The following is a 20,457-nucleotide window of genomic DNA, read 5'->3' on the forward strand; positions in this document are numbered from 1 at the left end:
CACTCCTCCCAGTTTAGTGTCATCTGCAAACTTGCTGAGGGTGCAATCCATGCCATCCTCCAGATCATTAATGAAGATATTGAACAAAACTGGCCCCAGGACCAACCCTTGGGACTCAATGATAAAGACCTGAATGTTGACTTGAACAACATCCATCACATTTTGCAACATGGGAAGCACTCTCCATTCCAACTTCTCCAAGTCAGTCACGATGCAGAGCTGACAGGCACTTTTCCTAATGTGTGGATAGCTTTAAGGATTCTGCTCACTCTACCCGTCCCAGTGGTGGGCGCAGCTTTTCGAAGCTTAGGCTCATTCAAACATATTTTGGATTAACGATTGCTGATGAGATCCTGGCATCGCTTGCTATTTTATCGTTTGAAAATGCCATTGGCCAGTCTTTGGATGTCTCTGATGTTGTTCTTCAGTTTGCCAGGGCAAAGGTGAGAAAAGTAATCTTTTGAGCTAAAGGACTAGGTGTTAACATTCTAAAGCTGTCACCTACTGTAACACTATTTAATACTGGTCCACCCAGTGTTGGTGCACAGTTAAGTTTCTTGGTGTTGGTACATTTCTGTTATTCTTAAAATTAAAAAGTTTCTATAAGCTTGGAGGAAACATTTTTTTATTTGCTTATACATGGCATGAATAAATACAGATTTACCATCTTCTATGCCAGGGCTAAATCATGCATGCAAAACGCGCATCAAAGTTGTGAAATGGGCTGCAAATCCAATAAAAAACAAGGTATTCCAAAGTTTAACAAATGGAGTGGGGGGAAGGGCCTGAAGATGCTCCTCGCCGGAGCGCCATTTGGTCTAGGCCTGGCCTTGTGTAGGAGAAATGGGCAGCAGAGTTGGGAAATTCTGCCATTACCACGCTCAGGCCCCAGATCCCCAAATGTATTAGCTCCCCTAAGGCCCATTGAAATAAATCATTGATTTCAGTGGGAATGAGATGCCCAATACCTGTGGGGATGTGGGCTCCAGTGTCTATTCTAGGGCTGTCAAGTGATTAAAAAAATTAACCACAATTAATCACACAATTAAAAAAATTAATCGCGATTAATCGCACTGTTAATAATAGAATGTCATTTATTTAAATATTTTGGATGTTTTCTACATTTTCAAATATATTGATTTCAGTTACAACACAGAATACAAAGTGTACAGTGCTCATTTGATATTTATTTTTGATTACAAATATTTGCACTGTAAAAAACTAAAGAAACAGCATTTTTCAATTCACCTAATACAAGTACTGTATGGCAATCTATTTATCATGAAAATTGAACCTACAAATGTAGAGTTATGTACGAAAAATAACTGCATTCAAAAATAAAACAATGTAAAACTTTAGAGCCTACACGTCTACTCAGTCCTACTTCAGCCAATCGCTCAGACAAACAAGTTTGGTTACAATCTGCAGGAGATAATCTGCCCACTTCTTCTTTACAATATCACCTGAAAGTGAGAACAGGTATTCTCATGGCACTGCTGTAGCCAGCGTTGCAAGATATTTACGTGCCAGATGCGCTAAAGATTCATATGTCCCTTCATGCTTCAACCACCATTCCAGGGGACATGCGTCCATGCTGATGACGGGTTCTGCTTGAAATCCAAAGCAGAGCGGGCTGATGCATGTTCATTTTCATCATCTGAGTCAGATGGTACCAGCAGAAGGTTGATTTTATTGTTTGGTGGTTCGGGTTCTGTAGTTTCCGCATCGGAATGTTGCTCTTTTAATGACTTCTGAAAGCATGCTCCACACCTCATCCCTCTCAGATTTTGGACAGCACTTCAGATTCTTAAACTTGAGTTGAGTGCTGTAGCTATCTTTAGAAATCTCACATCAGTACCTTCTTTGCATTTTGTTAAATTTGCTGTGAAAGTGTTCTTAAAACAAACATGTGCTGAGCCACCTTCCGAAATTGCTATAACATGAAATATATGGCAGAATGCAGGTAAAACACAGCCGGAGACATACAATTCTCCCCCAAGGAGTTCTGTCACAAATTTAATTAACAAATTTTTTTTAACGACCATCATCAGCATAGAAGCATGTCCTCTGGAATGGTGACCGAAGCATGAAGGGGCATACAAATGTTTAGCATATCTGGCACATAAATACCTGCAACCCTGGCTAAAAAAGTGCCATGCGAATGCCTGTTCTCACTTTCAGGTGACATTGTAAATAAAAAGCAGGCAGCATTATCTCCCATAAATGTAAACAAAGTTATTTGTAACAGGTTTCAGAGTAGCAGCCATATTAGTCTGTATCATCAAAAAGAAGAGGAGTTCTTGTGGCACCTTAGAGCACTAACAAATTTGTTTGTGTTAGTGAATGGCTGAACAAGAAATAGGACTGAGTGGACTTGTAGGCGCTAAAGTTTTACATCGTTTTGTTTTTGAGTGCAGTTATGTAACAAAAAAAATCTACATTTGTAAGTTACTCTTTCACGATTAAGAGATTGCACTACAGTACTTGTATGAGGTGAACTGAAAAATACTATTTCTTTTATCATTTTTACAGTGCAAATATTTGTAATAAAAAATAATATAAAGTGAGCACTATACACTTTGTATTCTGTGCTGTAATAGAAATCAGTGTATTTGAAAATGTAGAAAAACATCCCAAAATATTTAATAAATTTCAATTGGTATTCTATTGTTTAACAGTGCGATTAATCACGTTTGATTTTTTGAGTTAATCATGTGAGTTAACTGTAATTAAATCGACAGCCCTAGTCTATTCTTTTTCCTTTTTAGTTTTTCCATATCATCAGAGCCAGAGGGCGGGACATGTGGCCATAGGAGTCCGCAGACTGGATTGAACAATGCTGCTGGAGACAGAAGCAGTATGGCCAGCCAGAGTGCCAAGGGGCCAGGGCTGTCTCTTCGTATGTCAGCAGCTTTAGCAGAAGCTTCTGGAAAGTGAAACCTCTTGCCTGACTGACCCATGTCAGCCGGAAAGATGCGCCAGTTCTCTTTGATTAGCCAAGTGTGATTCGTGCCCTTCTTGTGCAACACTTCAGCTGCTTTTTCCTTGCCCCACCCCGCTTAGGGTTACCATATTTCAGCAAGCAAAAAAGAGGATGGGAGGAGCCCCGCCCCAGTCCTGCCCTAGCCCCGCCCCTGCCCCTTCCACTCCCTCCCACTTCCCGCCCCCCTCAGGACCCCCAACCCTCCCCCTGCTCCTTGTCCCCTGACTGCCCCCTCCTGGGACCCCTGCCCCTAACTGCCCCCCAGGACTCCACCCCCTACCTAAGCCTCCCTGCTCCTTGTTCCCTGACTGCCCCCTCCTTAGACCCTCTCCCCATCCTAACTGGCCCCCTAGGACCCTACCCCCTACCTGTCCCCTGACTGCCCCAACCCTTATCCACACCCCCACTCCCAGACAGACACCAGGGATTCCCACGCCCCATCCAACCACTCCCCACCCCCTGACAGCCCCCCCCAGAACTCCCGACCCATCTAAACCCCTCTGCTCTCTGTCCCCTAACTGCTACGATCCCTCTCCCCACCCCTGCCCGCTGACAGCCCCCCCCACTCCTTGTCCCCTGACTACCCCTCCTGGGACCCCTGCTCCTAACTGCCCTCCAGAACCCCACCCCCTACCTAAGCCTCCCTGTTCCTTGTCCCCTAACTGCCCCCTCCTGAGACCCCCCCACCCTAACTGCCCCCCCCAGGATCCTACCCCCAACCTGTACCCTGACTGCCCAAAACCTTATCCACACCCCCACCCCCAGAAAGCCCCCCCCGAACGCCTGACCCCCCCGTCTCTTGACTGCCCCCTCCAGAACCTCCCTGCCCCTTCTCCGACCCCCTGGCCCCCTTACTCTGCCACTCAGACCTGTGTGCCGGGGAGGAGGAGCAGGGGGAGGAGCTCCAGACTGCCGGTGTGAACGGCCAGCTGGTGATCTGCGAATGCAGGGAGGGAGGGAGTTAGGGGACAGCTCTCAGCTGCAGGGGAGAGGAGGGGGAAGTGGAGGAGGGGCTTTCTCTGGCTGTCGGAGCCCCATGTAAATGGCAACATCTGGCCGGCTGCCCTGTCAGCAGCGCGTGCTCTGTGGGGGGGCGGGGAGAGAAGTCCGGACATTTACAAATTCCCCCCGGATGCTATTTTTAACTCTAAAAGCCGGACATGTCTGGGGGAATCCGGACGAATGGTAACCCTAACCCCGCTGAGAGCTGTAAATGTGGAGGGCGGGCAGGGGCATCTCCAGAGCAGACGAGGTCTTTAGTGCAGCATGTATCGAAAAACTTAGAACACTTCTTCAGTACAAGACAAAACCTTGGTCACTGGGCCTCATTCACTTCCTGGTTTGAGCATTGCAGCTGTGCCGGCTGCTAACATCTGTAACATTGCCAGTAGGGTGACCAGACAGCAAATGTGAAAAATCAGGACAGGGGTGAGTGGGGGTAATAGGAGCCTATATAAGAAAAAGACCCAAAAATCAGGACTGTCCCTATAAAATTCGGACATCTGGTCACCCTAATTGCCAGGTTCTGGTCAGGGAGCAGCGGCAGCCCAGAGCTGCAGCATATGAGTGTTCTATTGCAATGCCTACTATTGTGAGCCAGGCTTCCGCCCCGGGGCTGCCCAGAGTGCCTTAGTATCAGAAACATTCTGGGCTGTCACACAGGAACATGGCCCCATTTGGACAAGTGGAGGGTCTGATTTTCAGAGGTGCTGAGCACCTGCAGCTCTCACTGAACCAGGCCCTAGCGGTGGTGCCGTGGCTGTAGTCTGAACGCAGCGCTCAGCATTGTACCAAATACAGCAGCACTGCAGCATCCGCAGTTAGAGATTAATGTCACTTTCTGCCTCAGCAGGCACAAGCAAGGGGAAGGCAGTGGGTGGAGGAGGAGGAACACAATCTCGGCTGACCCACTGGCACTGGGTTTGCGGCAGTCATTCTTGTTCGTACCCTGCAAGCTTTGTTATTAACATTTTTATAACAATTGGCTGCAGGATCCCTTCCGAAATGACACCACCACATAATAAAGCGGTTTCATGACTGCATCTTAGTTTACTGACTCAATGTCAAATATTCTTATCTCCATTACACAGTAGGGTTTTAATAAAAAAAATTGCTAGGCTAAGAGCTAGCTGCAGCTCTTCGGGGCTGTGCTTTACTGCCAGCAGGAACTCATTAGATGAGCAGCAGATGAGGGAGAGGCTTACACAGCTGTGCAGAATGGTCTTAGCACAGCACAAATGTCAGGGCAAGTTTCTGAATGGGCTTTGGTTTATAGCTAAGCGTGGAAACCCCGTGGAACACCACACATTCACAGGGAGCTGGCACCCAAACGGGCAAAGGTGGCCATCTCAGCTGAGTTCTGCTTGGAGTTTCTGGGTTTCAGAATTGGAGACTCTGGCTGGCACCAGCCAAACCAGAGCCCAAGATGCCTGCCCCTCCCTGGGCACAGGCACCACTCGCTTTCACAACGCTTCAGCAGACTCAAGATGGAGGCAGGTTTGCTTACATAAGTGTCACATGGTGTCTATGGCAGAGCCTGCAATTAACTTCAGATGCATTGACTTAACCACAGGGCCAGCCCTGCTCTGTGTCATGATGCTTAGGCTGTGCCTCCTCAAACAGCCAGGTGATCCTCATGAAGGGTGCAATAGAACATGTAACCCTTCATGAGGATGCCACACTTTGCCGGCAAGGGCTCCTACTCCCCGTACTTTCTCATCCCAAAGAAGGGCGAGGGCCTCCATCCTATCCTCAATCTCCGTTTACTCAACACTTTCATCAGAAAAACTAAGTTCCATATGCTAAGGCTCACCTCCATCATTCCCTCCCTCCCCCAGGTGGTGCGGTTTGCAGCCCTCAACATGAAAGACATGTACTTCCATACTGACATCAGCCCAGCCCACCGCAAATTCCTCTCTTTCTGCATGGGCGACAACCAATATCAATTCAGGGTGCTCCCCTTCGGCATCGGCACGGCCCTGGGTCTTCACCAAGGTCCCTGGGTCACTTTGTGTTCTTGTACCTGGACAACTGGCTGCTGGTGGCACCATCCTTGCTGAGACAATGGCAGCTGTCACCACCCTCTACTCGTTCCTTGCCTCACTAGGCATCTGTGTCAATGAGGTGAAATCCGTGCTTCTCCCGGCACAAGTGATCCATTTCATAGGCATGCGTCTGGAGTCTATAGTAGAGAGAGCCTTCCTCCTGGCAGACTGCTTTACCACCCTCACGGCTCTCATGACGACCCTGCACCGCAACTCGCACACAACGGTACGTCATTGTCTCTGCCTGCTCAGCCACATGGCAGCCTTCATCTCTGTGACGCTGCACGCTTGCCTCCACATGCGCTGTCCATAGCTGTGGCTCCTCTCTGTCTGCAGGCCCCACATCACCTTGTCCCTCACGGTCCTGAGTTTCCTCTCTCACCTGGTGGACTGATCCTGCTAAGGTGTTCAGAGGCACCCTGTTCACCACTCCATCCCTATGGTCACCCTTACATAGAATATCAGGGTTGGAAGGGACCTCAGGAGACCATGGACACCTCCCTGGTGGGGTTGGGTGCACACTTAGCTGGCCGTGCTGCACAGGGGATGTGGATCCCCAGAGAGGCATGCATGCACATCAACATACTGGAGCTGCATGTGGTCCACCTGGCTTGCCACGCATTCCTGCCTCTGCTACGCTCTGCTCTCTCCACACATCCAGATCCTCTCAGACAACACCACCGCAGTGGCTTAGATAAGCAGGCAGGGTGGCACCAAGTCCCGGTGACTCTGCGTGGAGGCCATCCGCCTCTGGAACTGGTGTCTCCGCCACAACATAGTGCCCCATGCAGTGTATCTCCTGGGGATGCAGAACTCCCTGGAAGATGCACTCAGCTGGACCCGATACCTCAACCATGAGTGGGCACTCCATGACCCTACGTTCTGCTCCATCTGCCATGCCTGGGGTACCCCTCAATGGGACCTCTCTGTCATTCAAGTGAACCATAAATTCCCCCTCTACTACTCCAGAGGGCCAGGGGTCAAAATTCCAAAGGTGACACTATTGTTCTTCCAGGACGTGGTGGCATCTGGTATGCCTTTCCCCCCCGTCCCCCTCATCCCCAAGATCCTGCGCAAGATCCGCTGAGACCGAGTCATCCTGGTAGCCCTGTGCTGGCCCTGACAATTCTGGTTTCCTGATCTACTCAGACAGTCTGCCGGTCCGCCAATCAACCTCCCCACCCTGCCATACCTACTCACGCAGGACAATGGTAGGGTTCGACACCACAACCCAGGCCTACTTCAACTGACGGCTCAGTTTTTGGATGGGGTTCACATCTAGACAACTCCTGTTTGTCACCTGTCTGCTGTTTACTTACACTCAGCAGATGGGACTCCATGCTGGCATGGTACACTGCATAGTGGAAGTGCTTCACCTCCTGGGTACAACTCTACCACCTTCCCCTCCAGGCCATCTCCTTGCCTGTTGTTTTAGACTAACTCCTGGAGCTCAAGAACTCAAGCCTCACATTCAGTTTGATCCGTATCCACCTTGCGGCACTTAGCGACTTCCTCCCTCCAATGGACGGAGGGTTGGTGTTTACCCACCCTACCACTACCCAGTTTCTGAAGGGCCTGATGAACTGCTTCCTGCCAGTCCTTACCCCTACCCTGCACAGGACCTTAATCTTATGCTATGTGCCCTCACCAGGCCTCCCGTCAAACCACTGGTCACATGCTCCCTCACCCACCTATCCATGAAGGTCTTCTTCCTGGTGGCTATCACTTCTGCCTGGCAAATTAGTGAATTGGCGACCATGATGGCTGACCTCCTCCATATACAGTCTTTTATAAAGACTCCCTGTGCCTTCACCCTAAGTTCCTCCCAAAAGTCATTTCCAAGTTTCATTTCAACCAGTCCAGCCATCTCCTGGTTTTCCCTACTAAACTGCATGCTACTGCCGAGGACAGGACTCATGCATTCTCTGCCTCCTCACGCCTCTTTGTGGCCATTGCTTAATTTTAGCAGGTTATAATCTTGCCTAAGCAGGTTTCTCACCTCTATTGAAGAACCCAACATTCTGTGATTTCAAGAGCTCTGGCCCCTTGACCCTGCCCCAAATGATGAACACCTGTGGGGTTCTCTACCCTTTCTTTTAATAGTCTAGTAAACCTCTGAAAAATGCTTTCTTTCAAAAGTAAGCCCAGATAAAGTTCCTTTTCCCTGCTGGGTGTGGACACCAGGCTGTGGGATGTAGACTCCATGTTGTCTTCTCCCCCACTGGTGATTTTTACAATGCAAATGATTTTTTTCCTGCAACCTCCAATACAAATGAATAGCCCATTGAATCTGGCCATATCTGGTTGGAGGTGTTGGCCTCTTCCTTTGTCTGGAGAAAAACCTGTGTATCCTCTCCCCTCACATGCCTGGTTTAAATACCTTTTAGTCACAGATTTCAAAGCATAATATCAGAGAGTATCCATACATCCTCATACAGTGCTAATACACGCATTTAACAATTATATTGATCACCAGGGTGTCATTAGTTTTCATAAAAGACCTTACTTGATGCACTTTGTATACAATATTACTGTATTGTCAATCAGTTGAGTCAAATTCTTATCATCTGAGATTCAGATCCCATCTTTATAATTAAGCGGCGATCTCCCTCACTCACTAGGTTGATGGGTTTTGTTTACCTTTTATGTAAATGTACCTTTATTGTCTCTGAAACCTGATGAGAGGGGTGAGTCTCAGATCCCAGACTCCTTCCCGCACCAGAAGGTCTATATTGCAATTTTTAGTCCTGCAGCCTGAGCCCAGCAATCCTGAGTTGCAGTGAGACACCTGAGACTCAGTACTGTGAGTTTTTTATTGCAGTGTAGGCATTCCCTAAGGGGCTGTTTCTATGGGAGCTGCAGGCAACAGCTCCTCTCAAAATCAGGCCCTAAAGCTAGAAGTTAACAGAATTTGTCCAGGTTCCTAGCCGTCAGCCCTGAAAAGTTTCTGGCAACTAAGGTAAGACAGCTACTAGCGGATACTTGCCCAATAACAACTCTGGTTCTGTACATATACACAGAGAGGGTGATCTGAGAATCATTTTGGTATTAATCTGAACAGCTTTGATATGGGCAAGTGCATTAGTACACGATCTGTTGTGTAAAGTTTCAGCCAGCGCATGAGAAGATAGTGGTACTGCTGCAAGTCTCCACCAGTGGGAGGAGTTCAAGAAGGATGTTGATAAATTGGAAAGGATTCAGAGAAGAGCCACAAAAATTATTGAAGGATTAGAAAATATGCCTTACAGTGACAGACTCCAGGAGCTCAATTTTTAACTTAACGAGAAGGTTAAGGGGTGACTTGATTACAGACTAAATATCTATAAGGGGAACAAATATTTGATAATGGGCTCTTCAATCTCACAGAGAAAGGTCTAACATGATCCAGTGGCTGGAAGCTGAAGCTAGACAAATTCAGACTGTAAATAAGGTGTAATTTTTTTAATAGTTGAGAGTAATTAATCATTGGAACAATTTGCCAAGGGGTGTGGAGGATTTTCCCCTCAGTGACTATTTTAAAATTAAGATTGGATAGTTCTCTTAAAGATGTGTTCTAGGCATTATTTTGAAGAAGTTCTCTGGCTTGAGTTCTGCAGGAGGTCAGACTAGATGACCACAATGGTCCCTTCAGGCCTTGGAATCTATGAATCAAGACAAGAATCCACAGGAGAAATTTGAGGCACAGAGGATTTGAATATCTTTCTGCTGTCCAGTGTCTAAGGCAGAACACCAAATGAACTGCCACTTCTCTCTGATAGTGTCATGGTGCCCAGGTGTCATTTCAGCAGGAATGCAGTACCTGGCAGTATTTCCCTTGGACTGACTTGAACTGGTTCTAAGGACAAGGCTTTTTAGGTTGTGGCATCACGACACAGAGCAAGGCTGGCCTTGTGGCTAAGTCAATGCATCTGGAGTTAATTGCAGACGCTGCCAAAGACACCATGTGACACTTTGCCCTTCTGAACTGCAGTTCCCCATGTGTAACAGGAGTGTAGTGAGGATAAATTACTGTACGTTTGTGAGGCACTACCTCCCTAGATTGTGACTTGAGGGGTCTTGGTTTAAAGCCAGGCCTGTGCACTGTAACCAGAGCTAAGCTACAGAGCAGCTATTTCAGTACCTCCATTAATTAATGCTGACTGTGGACATCCCTAAGGAAAGCGATTAGAATACGTTGGGTGAATGTGTTGGCTTGGACAAAAACATGCTCATAAATTGACCACCACACAGGTACTAGATAAGAATTTCTTTAAAATTTATTGGACTAATGGTGTTACATTCAATATTTGATGTGTTTCTTCTGGACAAAGAATTGGCCTAAATACATACAAGCCTTTGTGCCTTCCCTAAACAAATAAGAGATAAAGTACTAGAGACAAGGGAACATAGTTCACATCTTCATATTTACAGTTTGCCTTTACTTTACAACTTAGTGCCAGTAATATTTACAGAAAAATACAATAGGAACAAAAAGATCATATCTTGGCAACATACAGAAGTTCACACAGAGTGTACATGATTTTAAGCACATGATACCTGGCCATCGCATTTCAAACCACTCCTGCTAAAACCCAGTGCGGAAACAGTATATGTTTGGTTCCTTCAAAGACATCAACCCTTAAACTGTGTGATCATTGAATCATATCTAACTTTTTTTCACCATTAAAAGTCAAATTTAGTTTTGCTATCCTCCTGGGCTAAACACCAGAACACTGCATGAGAAAAATGCACAGCTACCTGTTGTGAAGCCAGTAATTTGATGTTAGGCTACAGATTACTAGCTTTGCTTCCTACAGTTTCTTTGAAGATGCTGTCCACAAAGGTATCTAATCTTTCACAGACATGGGTTTTCCCATTCATTTGCTGTAAATTTGTAATACCCTTTTAAGTACTTTTAAAAAAAGATACTTTATAACTCTTTAAATGAGTCCTAAGGTCCTAAAATTATTGCAACTCTAATACAGAAATACTAACAAGATGACAGTATGTTATCTTTTCCCAAATTCTACTGAAATAATTTATCATTGAACAGGTACTGTCAGTTCAAAATTTTTTACAGACTCCAACAAAATGTTTTCAGGATCTAAAAAGGGAAAAAAGGAATATTTAAATTGAGACTTGTGTAATGTTTGTAACTCAAATATTGTAGTGTTATGCTGGTGCCTGTTACTAGACGGAAAATAAACTATACGCAAGTGAAACAGTCAATACGTTGTCTACCAAGAATGAAATGCAATTAGTAACTAGGCCATTTAAGTGTTAAGAAAATTGAGGGGAGGGTTAATTTTCAGTTGTAATAATCTATGGTGTTAGAAACGTGAGGAAATCTGGATTTTTAATCTGTCAGCGTTCCTTTAAGCATGATCAAATCTCTCTTATGTGGTCTAATAATTTGGGGTAAATACTCAGGGTGATATGCTGGCTCTACTGAGGAGTCATTATGTATTTATGTAATCACTATAGTTTTATATTGGACAGTGTCTCTCCAGAAGTTCCACCCTTTTCACTATTTCAGACAAGTGAAAAACCATTAATAGCCAAGTCGTAACAGTCATGTGGTAAAATGTTAAACAGACAATTGTAAAATCAAATTAAGGTTGTGTCAGCAAGGTATAAAGCCCCATTCCCCAGGCTCTGGATAAATACAGCAGTGATTTGGGTATGCTCATGGTGGGTGCCTTCCTGTACAGTAAAAACTTACAACTCGTGTCTCAGTTGAACTTAGAGACTCAGAAATAAACCATGAAATAGTCTTCACTCAAGAGCAGATTTTTAATCTTTCTAAAAATAAAATGTGAAGACTATTTGGCTATCTTGGACTTAACATCACAAAAAATACTCATGCCCCTCTCAATACGGATGTCTTGATGTTTCGGACACTTTTCTTCAGGCCTGAATAACTGACAGACCGATGTCTTTTGCAGCCCATTAGTCCATATGTGAACTTCTGGCGTTATCTATAAAATTCATACATTGGTCAAACAAATATGGTGGTTTGTTTTTTAAAAACAGTTATTGATAATGTGCAAACATTTGATTGCTCAACATGTTTATTACACCACGTCAGTATACATGCACTGGTCATGCCATTTATTCAGTGGACTAAATGTGTTCGGTCATATTAGATCAAATAGGTACATAAAGATTGTGGGTAAATTTAGTGCTCAAGCACTGAACAAGCACTGGCAAGATGCTCCACAAGCTTCCTGCTACAGCTCTACTACTGGACTTCACGTCCGACCTGCCGCAACCCCTTGCTATTTGAACCCTGGGCATGGCATAAGCAAGGACCAGCAACCATGCAAACGTTTGCAGTGTTTCTTTGTGGTCTCATTTTTCACTTGTGATCCACCCTGGATTTGAACCCAGATTCCCAGAGCTGAGTGACTAGTGCGCTAACCCACTGTAAGGAGCACATTCCATCACCCAACCCCCTCTCCCCCTTTGTCACATCCTCAAAAGTCCTTTCAGGTGGAAGTTCAGGGCACTTTTTCAATTTATTCTTTGTAAAAGACCACTTCTTGTTACATTAGTATTGTGTGATGAAATACTTTCCTTACTAAGCCTGTTTTGAAGTCAGAACTGTTGCAAAAAGTCACTTTCAAAAATACAAAAGTTAAATAAATATCAAAACTTATTGCGCTTTGCATTAAAAGTCTCTGAATGTCTTTTCATAATAAACCTGCCAAACTCCTCCTCCTTACACCAATCCTTTCTGCTGATCTACTGTATCAGAAGAGACCGCACATCACGCCCCCCGTGCGCTGACAAACTTCAGCTATTCATCATGCAATAATTCAACATTGCAATGCAAATTACATTTTTTGGGGGTGGGGGAGAAGAGGAATCGTGAACGTTGCATTACGCTTTTCTGCATCATATTACAGTGGATTTTGGAATTTCCAATCCTATATTTGTCAATCTGACTTCTGCCTCCCAACATGTCCCTCGGTGAGCGTTTGTGCACTGCATAAAACAATTTTGGTATCCTAATGTAAAGGCAGATGCCTGGAAAGGGGACTGGGCACGATTGAGCCCAGCAGAGGGGAAAAGTTCCATCTAAAGAGCAAAGGAGCTCAGATGGAAGCCAGTAGCTTTGTAGAGGACAAAACAGGCATCAATAGTCACAGAATGCAAAATCCACATTTCATGCTACAGGCCTGTTTTACTTGGGACTAAAATATTTATATTTAACTGTTAGTTTATGACACAGAAAGGGGAGGGGGCTATGGGTTCTGGAGAAAACTTTTGACCTGTGCTCACTAAAATGAGGGAATAGAGGAGTTTAGAGCTTACGAACTCTCTCCTTGCTGTAAAGGGCAACTGGCCACTTTCATCAGTCCTTAGGAAAGGAAACCACTTTCAGAAACAGTAGCCACTACTTGAGAAGAACAAATTAAACGCACAGCGTCTTTATAGTATTTTATGCTGAATTATGAGCCAGTTGCGCAATAGTCACTCTAAACGGGCTGTGGAAGCCTGGATCATCCCAGAGTGGAGAAGAAAGCGAATTCGGTGGGTGATTGTTCTTTAGGGCCTAGTTTAACCGTTTGAGGAGCAGTCTGACCCCTGCACAAATATCAAAGAGTTAAACATTCTCTAATGGGCAAGCCCCCAAATCATTTCAGCAAAAGTAAAGCAAATGTTCTGGACCACACTCAGTAACATGGCTCCTGAAACAGTCCTTGTGCATACAGCTCTCTAAACAGTCTTTCTGGAGACAGTCATTTTTGATCTGATGGTAAGCAAGCAGGCAATTTAATCATTATAATGGGCTATTTAGTTAGCGGCATAAAACCAAATTGTATTAAAACCGAGTGACATTTTGCAACAGACCTTAATGCCTTAGCTTTGTTTATACACGACTGCAAGACAACTCTGTTATCTAGTAGAAAAAAATTCTTGAAAGTAAGGTAATCTCAGGTTTTCTGTGTATGCCTGGTATAAGTGTAAATATGCATAAAACTCAGTCATGCTGAACACCAGCAGTAATTCTGGAATTTATTGAGAGGTAACTATGGAATCACAGCACTTGAGCTATGGATTTCATGACTTGATGTTTATGAACTAACTTTTTTCTCCTTCAGTTTGTTATAGGAGTTGAATGCTTTTGGTCAGAGAAGTCTCTTCTATTGAGTTTGGAGGTATTTTTAAGAACTTCTATATAACTCCTTACAGTGGATAGTTAATGCTCCGAGATGGGGTCTCTCTTCCCCAGCAGGTGTGAAGGGAAGACGACTCTGTTCCTTTCTTCTTTTGTGCATGTGTGCACTCAGACACCTTTCGTTCAGATGGGGGGGGGGGGCAGGTTTATCTGTATTTCATTTTCCATCCCCCTGTGCAGAGATGGAGGTCTGTATTCAGTGCGTCCTTCTCACTAGATGAGATATTTATTTGTTCCTTCCTGTAATTAGGAGAGAATGAAGGTTGTGCTAGGAGATGATGTTTCGAGTATCCAGGAGGACTGGTGTGGAATGCAGTGGTTGGTTGTCGGTGGGTGAGTGGACAAGGCAAGTTAATATCCCAGCTACCATGTTCTTGATTTCTGGTCTTGTAAGGAACTAGTCTCAGGATTAGTTCTTGAACCAAATCTCCTGGAGCAGTGAGGAAGGAAGCCCCAACTGTTCATTCCTGAACCTATGCCTGGAACCCGTAGTTTTCTTTGAACTCAGGAAGCTGTCAGGGCCGCATTCAAGCCTCTCTCAGACATACTTGCTATATTTTTTCTAACAGAATGGGAAAATGTTTAAATGGTGAAAGTGGGATAATTTCTGCCTCCTCTTGTGGAGGGGACATGGAGTTGTGTTCAAAGATGTGGTCTTATTAGGATGTTGAAGGTTGAGAGCCTATTCATTCCCGATTCCTCCTGCATGGTATCCACTGAGTCATTTCTCTCTACTCTGGAGGACTGACGGGGAGATTTTTTTGCAGGGTGGTTTGGGTTTTTTTGGTTGTCTAACTGTTTCAATTACTGTAGCCACCAAGCTCTGATCTAATTGTCCTGGAAGGATATTGGTCTAGGGATTGCAGTTTTTGAGCCCAACCTCCTGGAAAAGTGAGGTATAAAACTCTGGCTCCAGCTGCTTGTTTCTGTATTTATTGACAATGTCAGCTATTTTCTGTTTTCGGCGGACATGTGGAGGGTTGTATGAATCACTTTCCAGCCTCTTTCTCCGACAAATATTTATTATTGTTTGTCTCACTAAGAAACCTGAAAGAGAAAAAAGTGGTGCTAAGTTTAAATAAAATCAATCCCACTTCTCCTCCTCTGCTTTCCCAGCGAGAGGACGGACATTTCAATCTGGGCTCCATCCCAGCTAGAGCCCAATGGCAACTGTTGTCAGTGCTCTGGGTAAGTGACCCTTGTTAAAGGGTAGCTATTGAGGAATCACAACTTTCCACCACCGAGAGACCTCTGTATTATTAAGCGTTATTTTAAAAGCAAATTTTCAATGTAATGCTTTAGAGATTGCCTGTTGGGCTCCATGTTTGGCTGAAGCAGGGCCTGCATGAAGGACCACATCTGCTATTCCTTGACTGGCCAGCAAGAGAGAGTATTTCGTAAACTGAGTCTCAGCCACCCCTAGTGATGGAACATACTGCCTGTCCGGCTCTCCCAGTCCCAAGGTGCTGAACGCACCACCTCTACAGCATGTCGGCCCACCTGGGAGTCATGGGGAGCTGCAATCCTGCCCAGCTCTTTCGCATGGCAGTGCAGAGAATGAAAGTACTAGAGTGTGTAAAACTAACATTTACTGGGATGCTAGGGAGAGAGGATTTTTTTAATATCTGAAGCTCCCTGTATCTTGGAGCTGGACTAGAAGGGATGAACACACTGCGACAAAATACTCAGCAAGGGAGTATTTAACATGTATCCTTTGGTAGCTGACTACATTTTTGTCTCAGGGGATGTCTACAAAGCCCACAGCAACAAGCCTCCCAGCCCAGGGTCAAGAGACTCGGGCTAGCGGGGCTTATGTTAGCATTCTAAAAATACCTGTGCAGGTATTTTTATGTGTTGAAGTTGCGGCTTGGGCTGGAGCTTGGGCTCTGGGGTCCAGAGAGGCATTTGGTTTCACAGTGTGAGCCACAACTTCAATGCACTGTCTACACAGCTATTTTTAGAGTGCAAAAGGGAGCCTTGTTACCCACGTCTCTTGACCTGGGCTAAGCGGCTCACTGCTGCAGGCTGTGTAGACATATTCTTAGATCTCAGTGAATCACCAACATTACAGCCACTTAAATCTTTTCCCCACAAGTTTATCCACTTGTCTTTCTCCCGCCCCCTTTCCCGCCTCTCTCTCTATTCGGTGTTTGCGCCCCTTGCCTCGGCCACACCACTGTTAGTGCAAACAACAAAGTGAAAGTGACAAAAATGTTTCCAAACCAGGAAGCATGGATAAAGTGCTTGTCAATTTAAATGTACTGTTCCCTCTGCAGAAGGATTGCAGGCAGACTGCCTCCACTCACTGTGAGCCAGGAGGAAAACTCAGCAGCTATACCTGAGTCAAAAGTATCTCATACCAGTTGGGAAGGATCCAATTCATATTTTAATACAGACTAATCATTGAACAGTCAGGTAGCAAAGGCTCTGCTAGGTCCCATATATACCCTTTCACAAAACAGAACCTACCAAGAGCTCGCCTACTAACTATCATTCCATCCACCAGGGGGATGACCATGTTGAATTTCCCAGTAGCGCCTTGCACTTTTATCCTGAATAACCCAGTGTTTAAGGGATGGATGAAAACTACAGGAACTTCTCTTTCAGGAGTGGTTGACCTAAAGAAAAACAAACAAACCACTTGTTAAATTAGTAACAGAGAAAGTATTTTGAGAGAACATTTAGGGGAAGGGGAATGGAGACCATGCTTAGCAAGAACGGACAGTCAAAAATGGTTTGTAAATAAAAAAAACAGTTACTCACCTTTGTAACTGTTGTGCTTTGAGATGTGTTGCTCATATCCATTCCAATTAGGTGTGTGCGCGCGCCGCGTGCATGATCATCGGAGAATTTTTACCCTAGCAACACCCGGCGGGTCGGCTGTGGAGCCCTCTGGAGTGGCACCTTCATGGCGCTGGATATATACCCCAGCCGACCCAGCGTCCCCTCAGTTCCTTCTTGCCGGCTACTCCGACAGTGGGGAAGGAGGGCGGGTTTGGAATGGATATGAGCAACACATCTCGAAGGACAGTTACAAAGGTGAGTAACCATTTTTTCTTCTTCGAGTGCTTGCTCATATCGATTCCAATTAGGTGACTACCAAGCCTTACCTAGGCGGTGGGGTCGGAGTGAGACATCGCTGAGTGTAGAACTGCTGAGCCAAATGCAGCATCATCTCTAGACTGCTGTACTAACGCGTAGCCAGGAAAGCGGTTGAGGAGGCTTGAGCCCTCGTGGAGTGGGCGGTGAGGCATGGTGTTGCGACACTGGCCAAGTCGTAGCAAGCATGAATACAGGACGTGATCCCAGAGGAGATACGTTGCGAAGAGACCGGAAGGCCTTTCATCCGGTCAGCCACTGCAACGAAGAGTTGAGTCGTCTTCCTAAACAGCTTCATATGCTCGATATAGAACGCGAGGGCCCTGCGCATGTCCAGAGAGTGCATACGCTGATCTTACCGCGTAGTGTGCGGCTTAGGATGGAAGACCGGGAGGAAGATATCCTGGTTCACATGAAAAGCTGATACCACCTTGGGGAAAAAGGCAGGGTGGAGGCAAAGCTGCACCTTGTCTTTATGGAAGACTGTATACGGAGGTTCCAACGTGAGAGCTCTGATTTCAAAAACACACCTTGCTGAAGTGATGGCTACAAGGAAGGCTGTCTTCCAAGATAGGTAAAGAAGTGAGAAGGTAGCCATTGGCTCAAACGGGGGCCCCGTGAGCCTGGAGAGAACCAGGTTAAGGTTCCACGCCGGAACCGGTTGACGCAGCTGTGGGTATAGGCGGTCTAAGCCCCTTAGGAATCTGATGACCATTGGGTTAGAGAAGACCGAGGAAGCATGTTCTCCTGGATGGCACGCCAAGATAGCTGCCAGGTGCACCCTGACTGATGATATCGCCAGGCCCTGCTGTTTTAGGGATAGGAGATAGTCCAGTATAAGTGGTATCGACGCCTGCAAGGGAGGCATGGCGCGTTGCTCGCACCAACAGGAGAAGCGCTTCCATTTAGCTAAGTAGGTGTCCTGTGTGGAGGGTTTCCTGCTGCCTAACAGAACCTGCTGCACGGATTGTGAGCAGAGTAACTCCGCCCGAGTTAGTCATGCAGCATCCACGCGGTAAGGTGGAGCAATTGCAGGTCGGGGTGACAGAGTCGTCCGTGGTCCTGGGAGATCAGGTCCGTCCACAGCGAGAGTGTGATCGGAGGCTCTACCGACAACTCCAGGAGTGTGGTGTACCAGTGCTGCCTTAGCCATGCTGGAGCGACCAGAATCATGCGTGCCTTGTCCCTGCGCAGCTTGAGCAGGACCCCGTGGACCAGCGGGAATGGAGGGAAGGCGTAGAACAGCTGGTCTCGCCATGGCAGTAGGAAAGTGTCTGACAGGGAGCCCTGAGAGCGCCCTTGGAGAGAACAGAACACTTGGCACTTCCGATTGATGCATGAGGCGAATAGGTCGATCTGGGGAAACCCCCACCTCTGGAAGATGGAGTGGATGATATCTGGGCGAATTGACCACTCGTGAGTCTGGAAGGACCTGCTGAGGTGATCTGCCAGCGTGCTCTGGACTCCTGGGAGAAACGACGCCATCAGATGTCTTGAATGGCCTATACAAAACTCACATAGGCGAATGGCCTTCTGGCACAGGGGGGACGACTGGGCTCCCCCTTGCTTGTTGATGTAGAACATGGCCATGGTGTTGTCTGTGAGGACTGCCACATAAGGGCAATGTAGGAGACCGCGAAACGCCTGACACGCTAGGCGTACTGCCATCAGTTCTCGTACATTGATGTGCAGAGTTAGTTCGCATGCAGTCCAAAGGCCCTGCGTCTGGTCTTCCCCGAGGTGGGCGCCCCAGCCCAGAGATGATGCGTCTGTGACAAAGTATAAGGAAGGTTGTGGGGTGTGAAATGGTTCCCTTCGCACACCGATGTGTGGTTCAGCCACCAGCTGAGGGAGGTCAAGACCGATTCCGGAACCGTGACCACCATGTTCAGGCTGTCCTGACCTGGACGATACGCCATTGATACCCAGGCCTGAAGCGGGCGGAGCCGAAGTCTGGCATGCCTGGTTATGTAAGTGCACGACACCATGTGCCCCAAAAGGTCGAGGCACGTTTCTATCGTGGATGTTGGGAAGCTTTGGAGACTGCGGATGATGTTTGCAACAGCCTGAAAACGAGTGCCTGGCAGGAGAGCGCAGGCAAGTCTGGAGTCTAAGACTGCCCCGATAAACTCTATTCTCTGGGTTGGTTCCAGAGTTGACTTCTCTCTATTGAGTAAGATGCCCAGCTTGCGGAACGTGCCTGGGGTGAGTTGGACGTGGGAATCGCATTTCTTCCCTGGTGTGGCCCCGAATGAGCCAGTCGTCGAGATACGAGAACACCTGTATCCGTTGACGACTAAGGTAGGCTGCCACAACGGCCATACATTTGGTGAACACTCTCGGAGCCGTGGACAGCCCGAAGGGAAGGACGGCAAATTGGTGATGTTCGTGGTTCACCACAAAGCGAAGGAAGCGCCTGTGCGGAGGATAAATCGCTATGTGAAAATACGCGTCCTTCATGTCGAGGGCGGCATACCAGCCTCCAGGATCCAGGGAAGGGATAATTGTCCCCAATGAGACCACGCGGAACTTGAACTTTACCATGAAATTGTTGAGTCCGCACAGATCTGATATGGGTCGAAGTCCCCCTTTTGCCTTGGGGATTAGGAAATAGCGGGAGTAAAACCCCGTGCCCCTTAGCTCCGATGGAACCTCCTCAATCGCTCCCATGGACAGGAGCGTAAAGACCTCCTGTATAAGGAATTGCTCGTGTGAGGGGTCCCTGAAGAGGGATGGGGGAAAAGAAAATTGGAGAGAATATCCCCTTTCCACCATGCGAAGAACCCATTGGTCTGAAGTTATAAGGGACCACGCATGGTGAAAATGGGAGAGACTATCTCGAAATGGAAGGAAAGAATCCTGGGTGGTGACTAGTATGCAATCCTCAGGCGCACCTTCAAAAATTTTGCCTGGGCCCTGATGACGGTTTAGGAGGGGCCTTGGTTCTGACCGGGTTGGTGGCCAGTGGATCTCCTTCTACCACCTCGTCCACGTCTTCTGTAAAAGTCTTGCCTTGGACAAGGGGGAGGGTAGAACCTTTGACGCTGTGGTCTAAAGGGCCTGCACTGGGTAACTGGGATATGCATCCCCAGGGAGCGCATGATGGTTCTGGAGTCTTTTAGGCTCTGTAACTGAGAGTCTGTTTTGTCCGAAAATAGGCCCTGCCC

General features: G+C 46.6%; 1 protein-coding gene across 4 annotated transcripts in view; it reads right to left on the reverse strand.

Moving 5' to 3' along the window:
* Positions 1-14,326: 14,326 nt before the first annotated feature.
* RALGAPB (Ral GTPase activating protein non-catalytic subunit beta) overlaps positions 14,327-20,457 on the reverse strand; it is a 129,407-nt gene continuing 123,276 nt past the window's right edge. For all 4 annotated transcript variants that reach the window (XM_054045324.1, XM_054045323.1, XM_054045322.1 and 1 more), the window contains 2 exons: positions 16,661-16,809; positions 14,327-15,238 (listed from right to left, as the gene is read on the reverse strand). In XM_054045324.1, the coding sequence (XP_053901299.1) occupies positions 15,045-15,238; positions 16,661-16,809 (343 nt within the window). In that variant the 3' untranslated portion in view covers positions 14,327-15,044. The remainder of the gene's footprint in view (positions 15,239-16,660; positions 16,810-20,457) is intronic.

Source organism: Malaclemys terrapin, chromosome 12, assembly GCF_027887155.1.
Source record: "Malaclemys terrapin pileata isolate rMalTer1 chromosome 12, rMalTer1.hap1, whole genome shotgun sequence".
NCBI lineage: Eukaryota > Metazoa > Chordata > Testudines > Emydidae > Malaclemys > Malaclemys terrapin.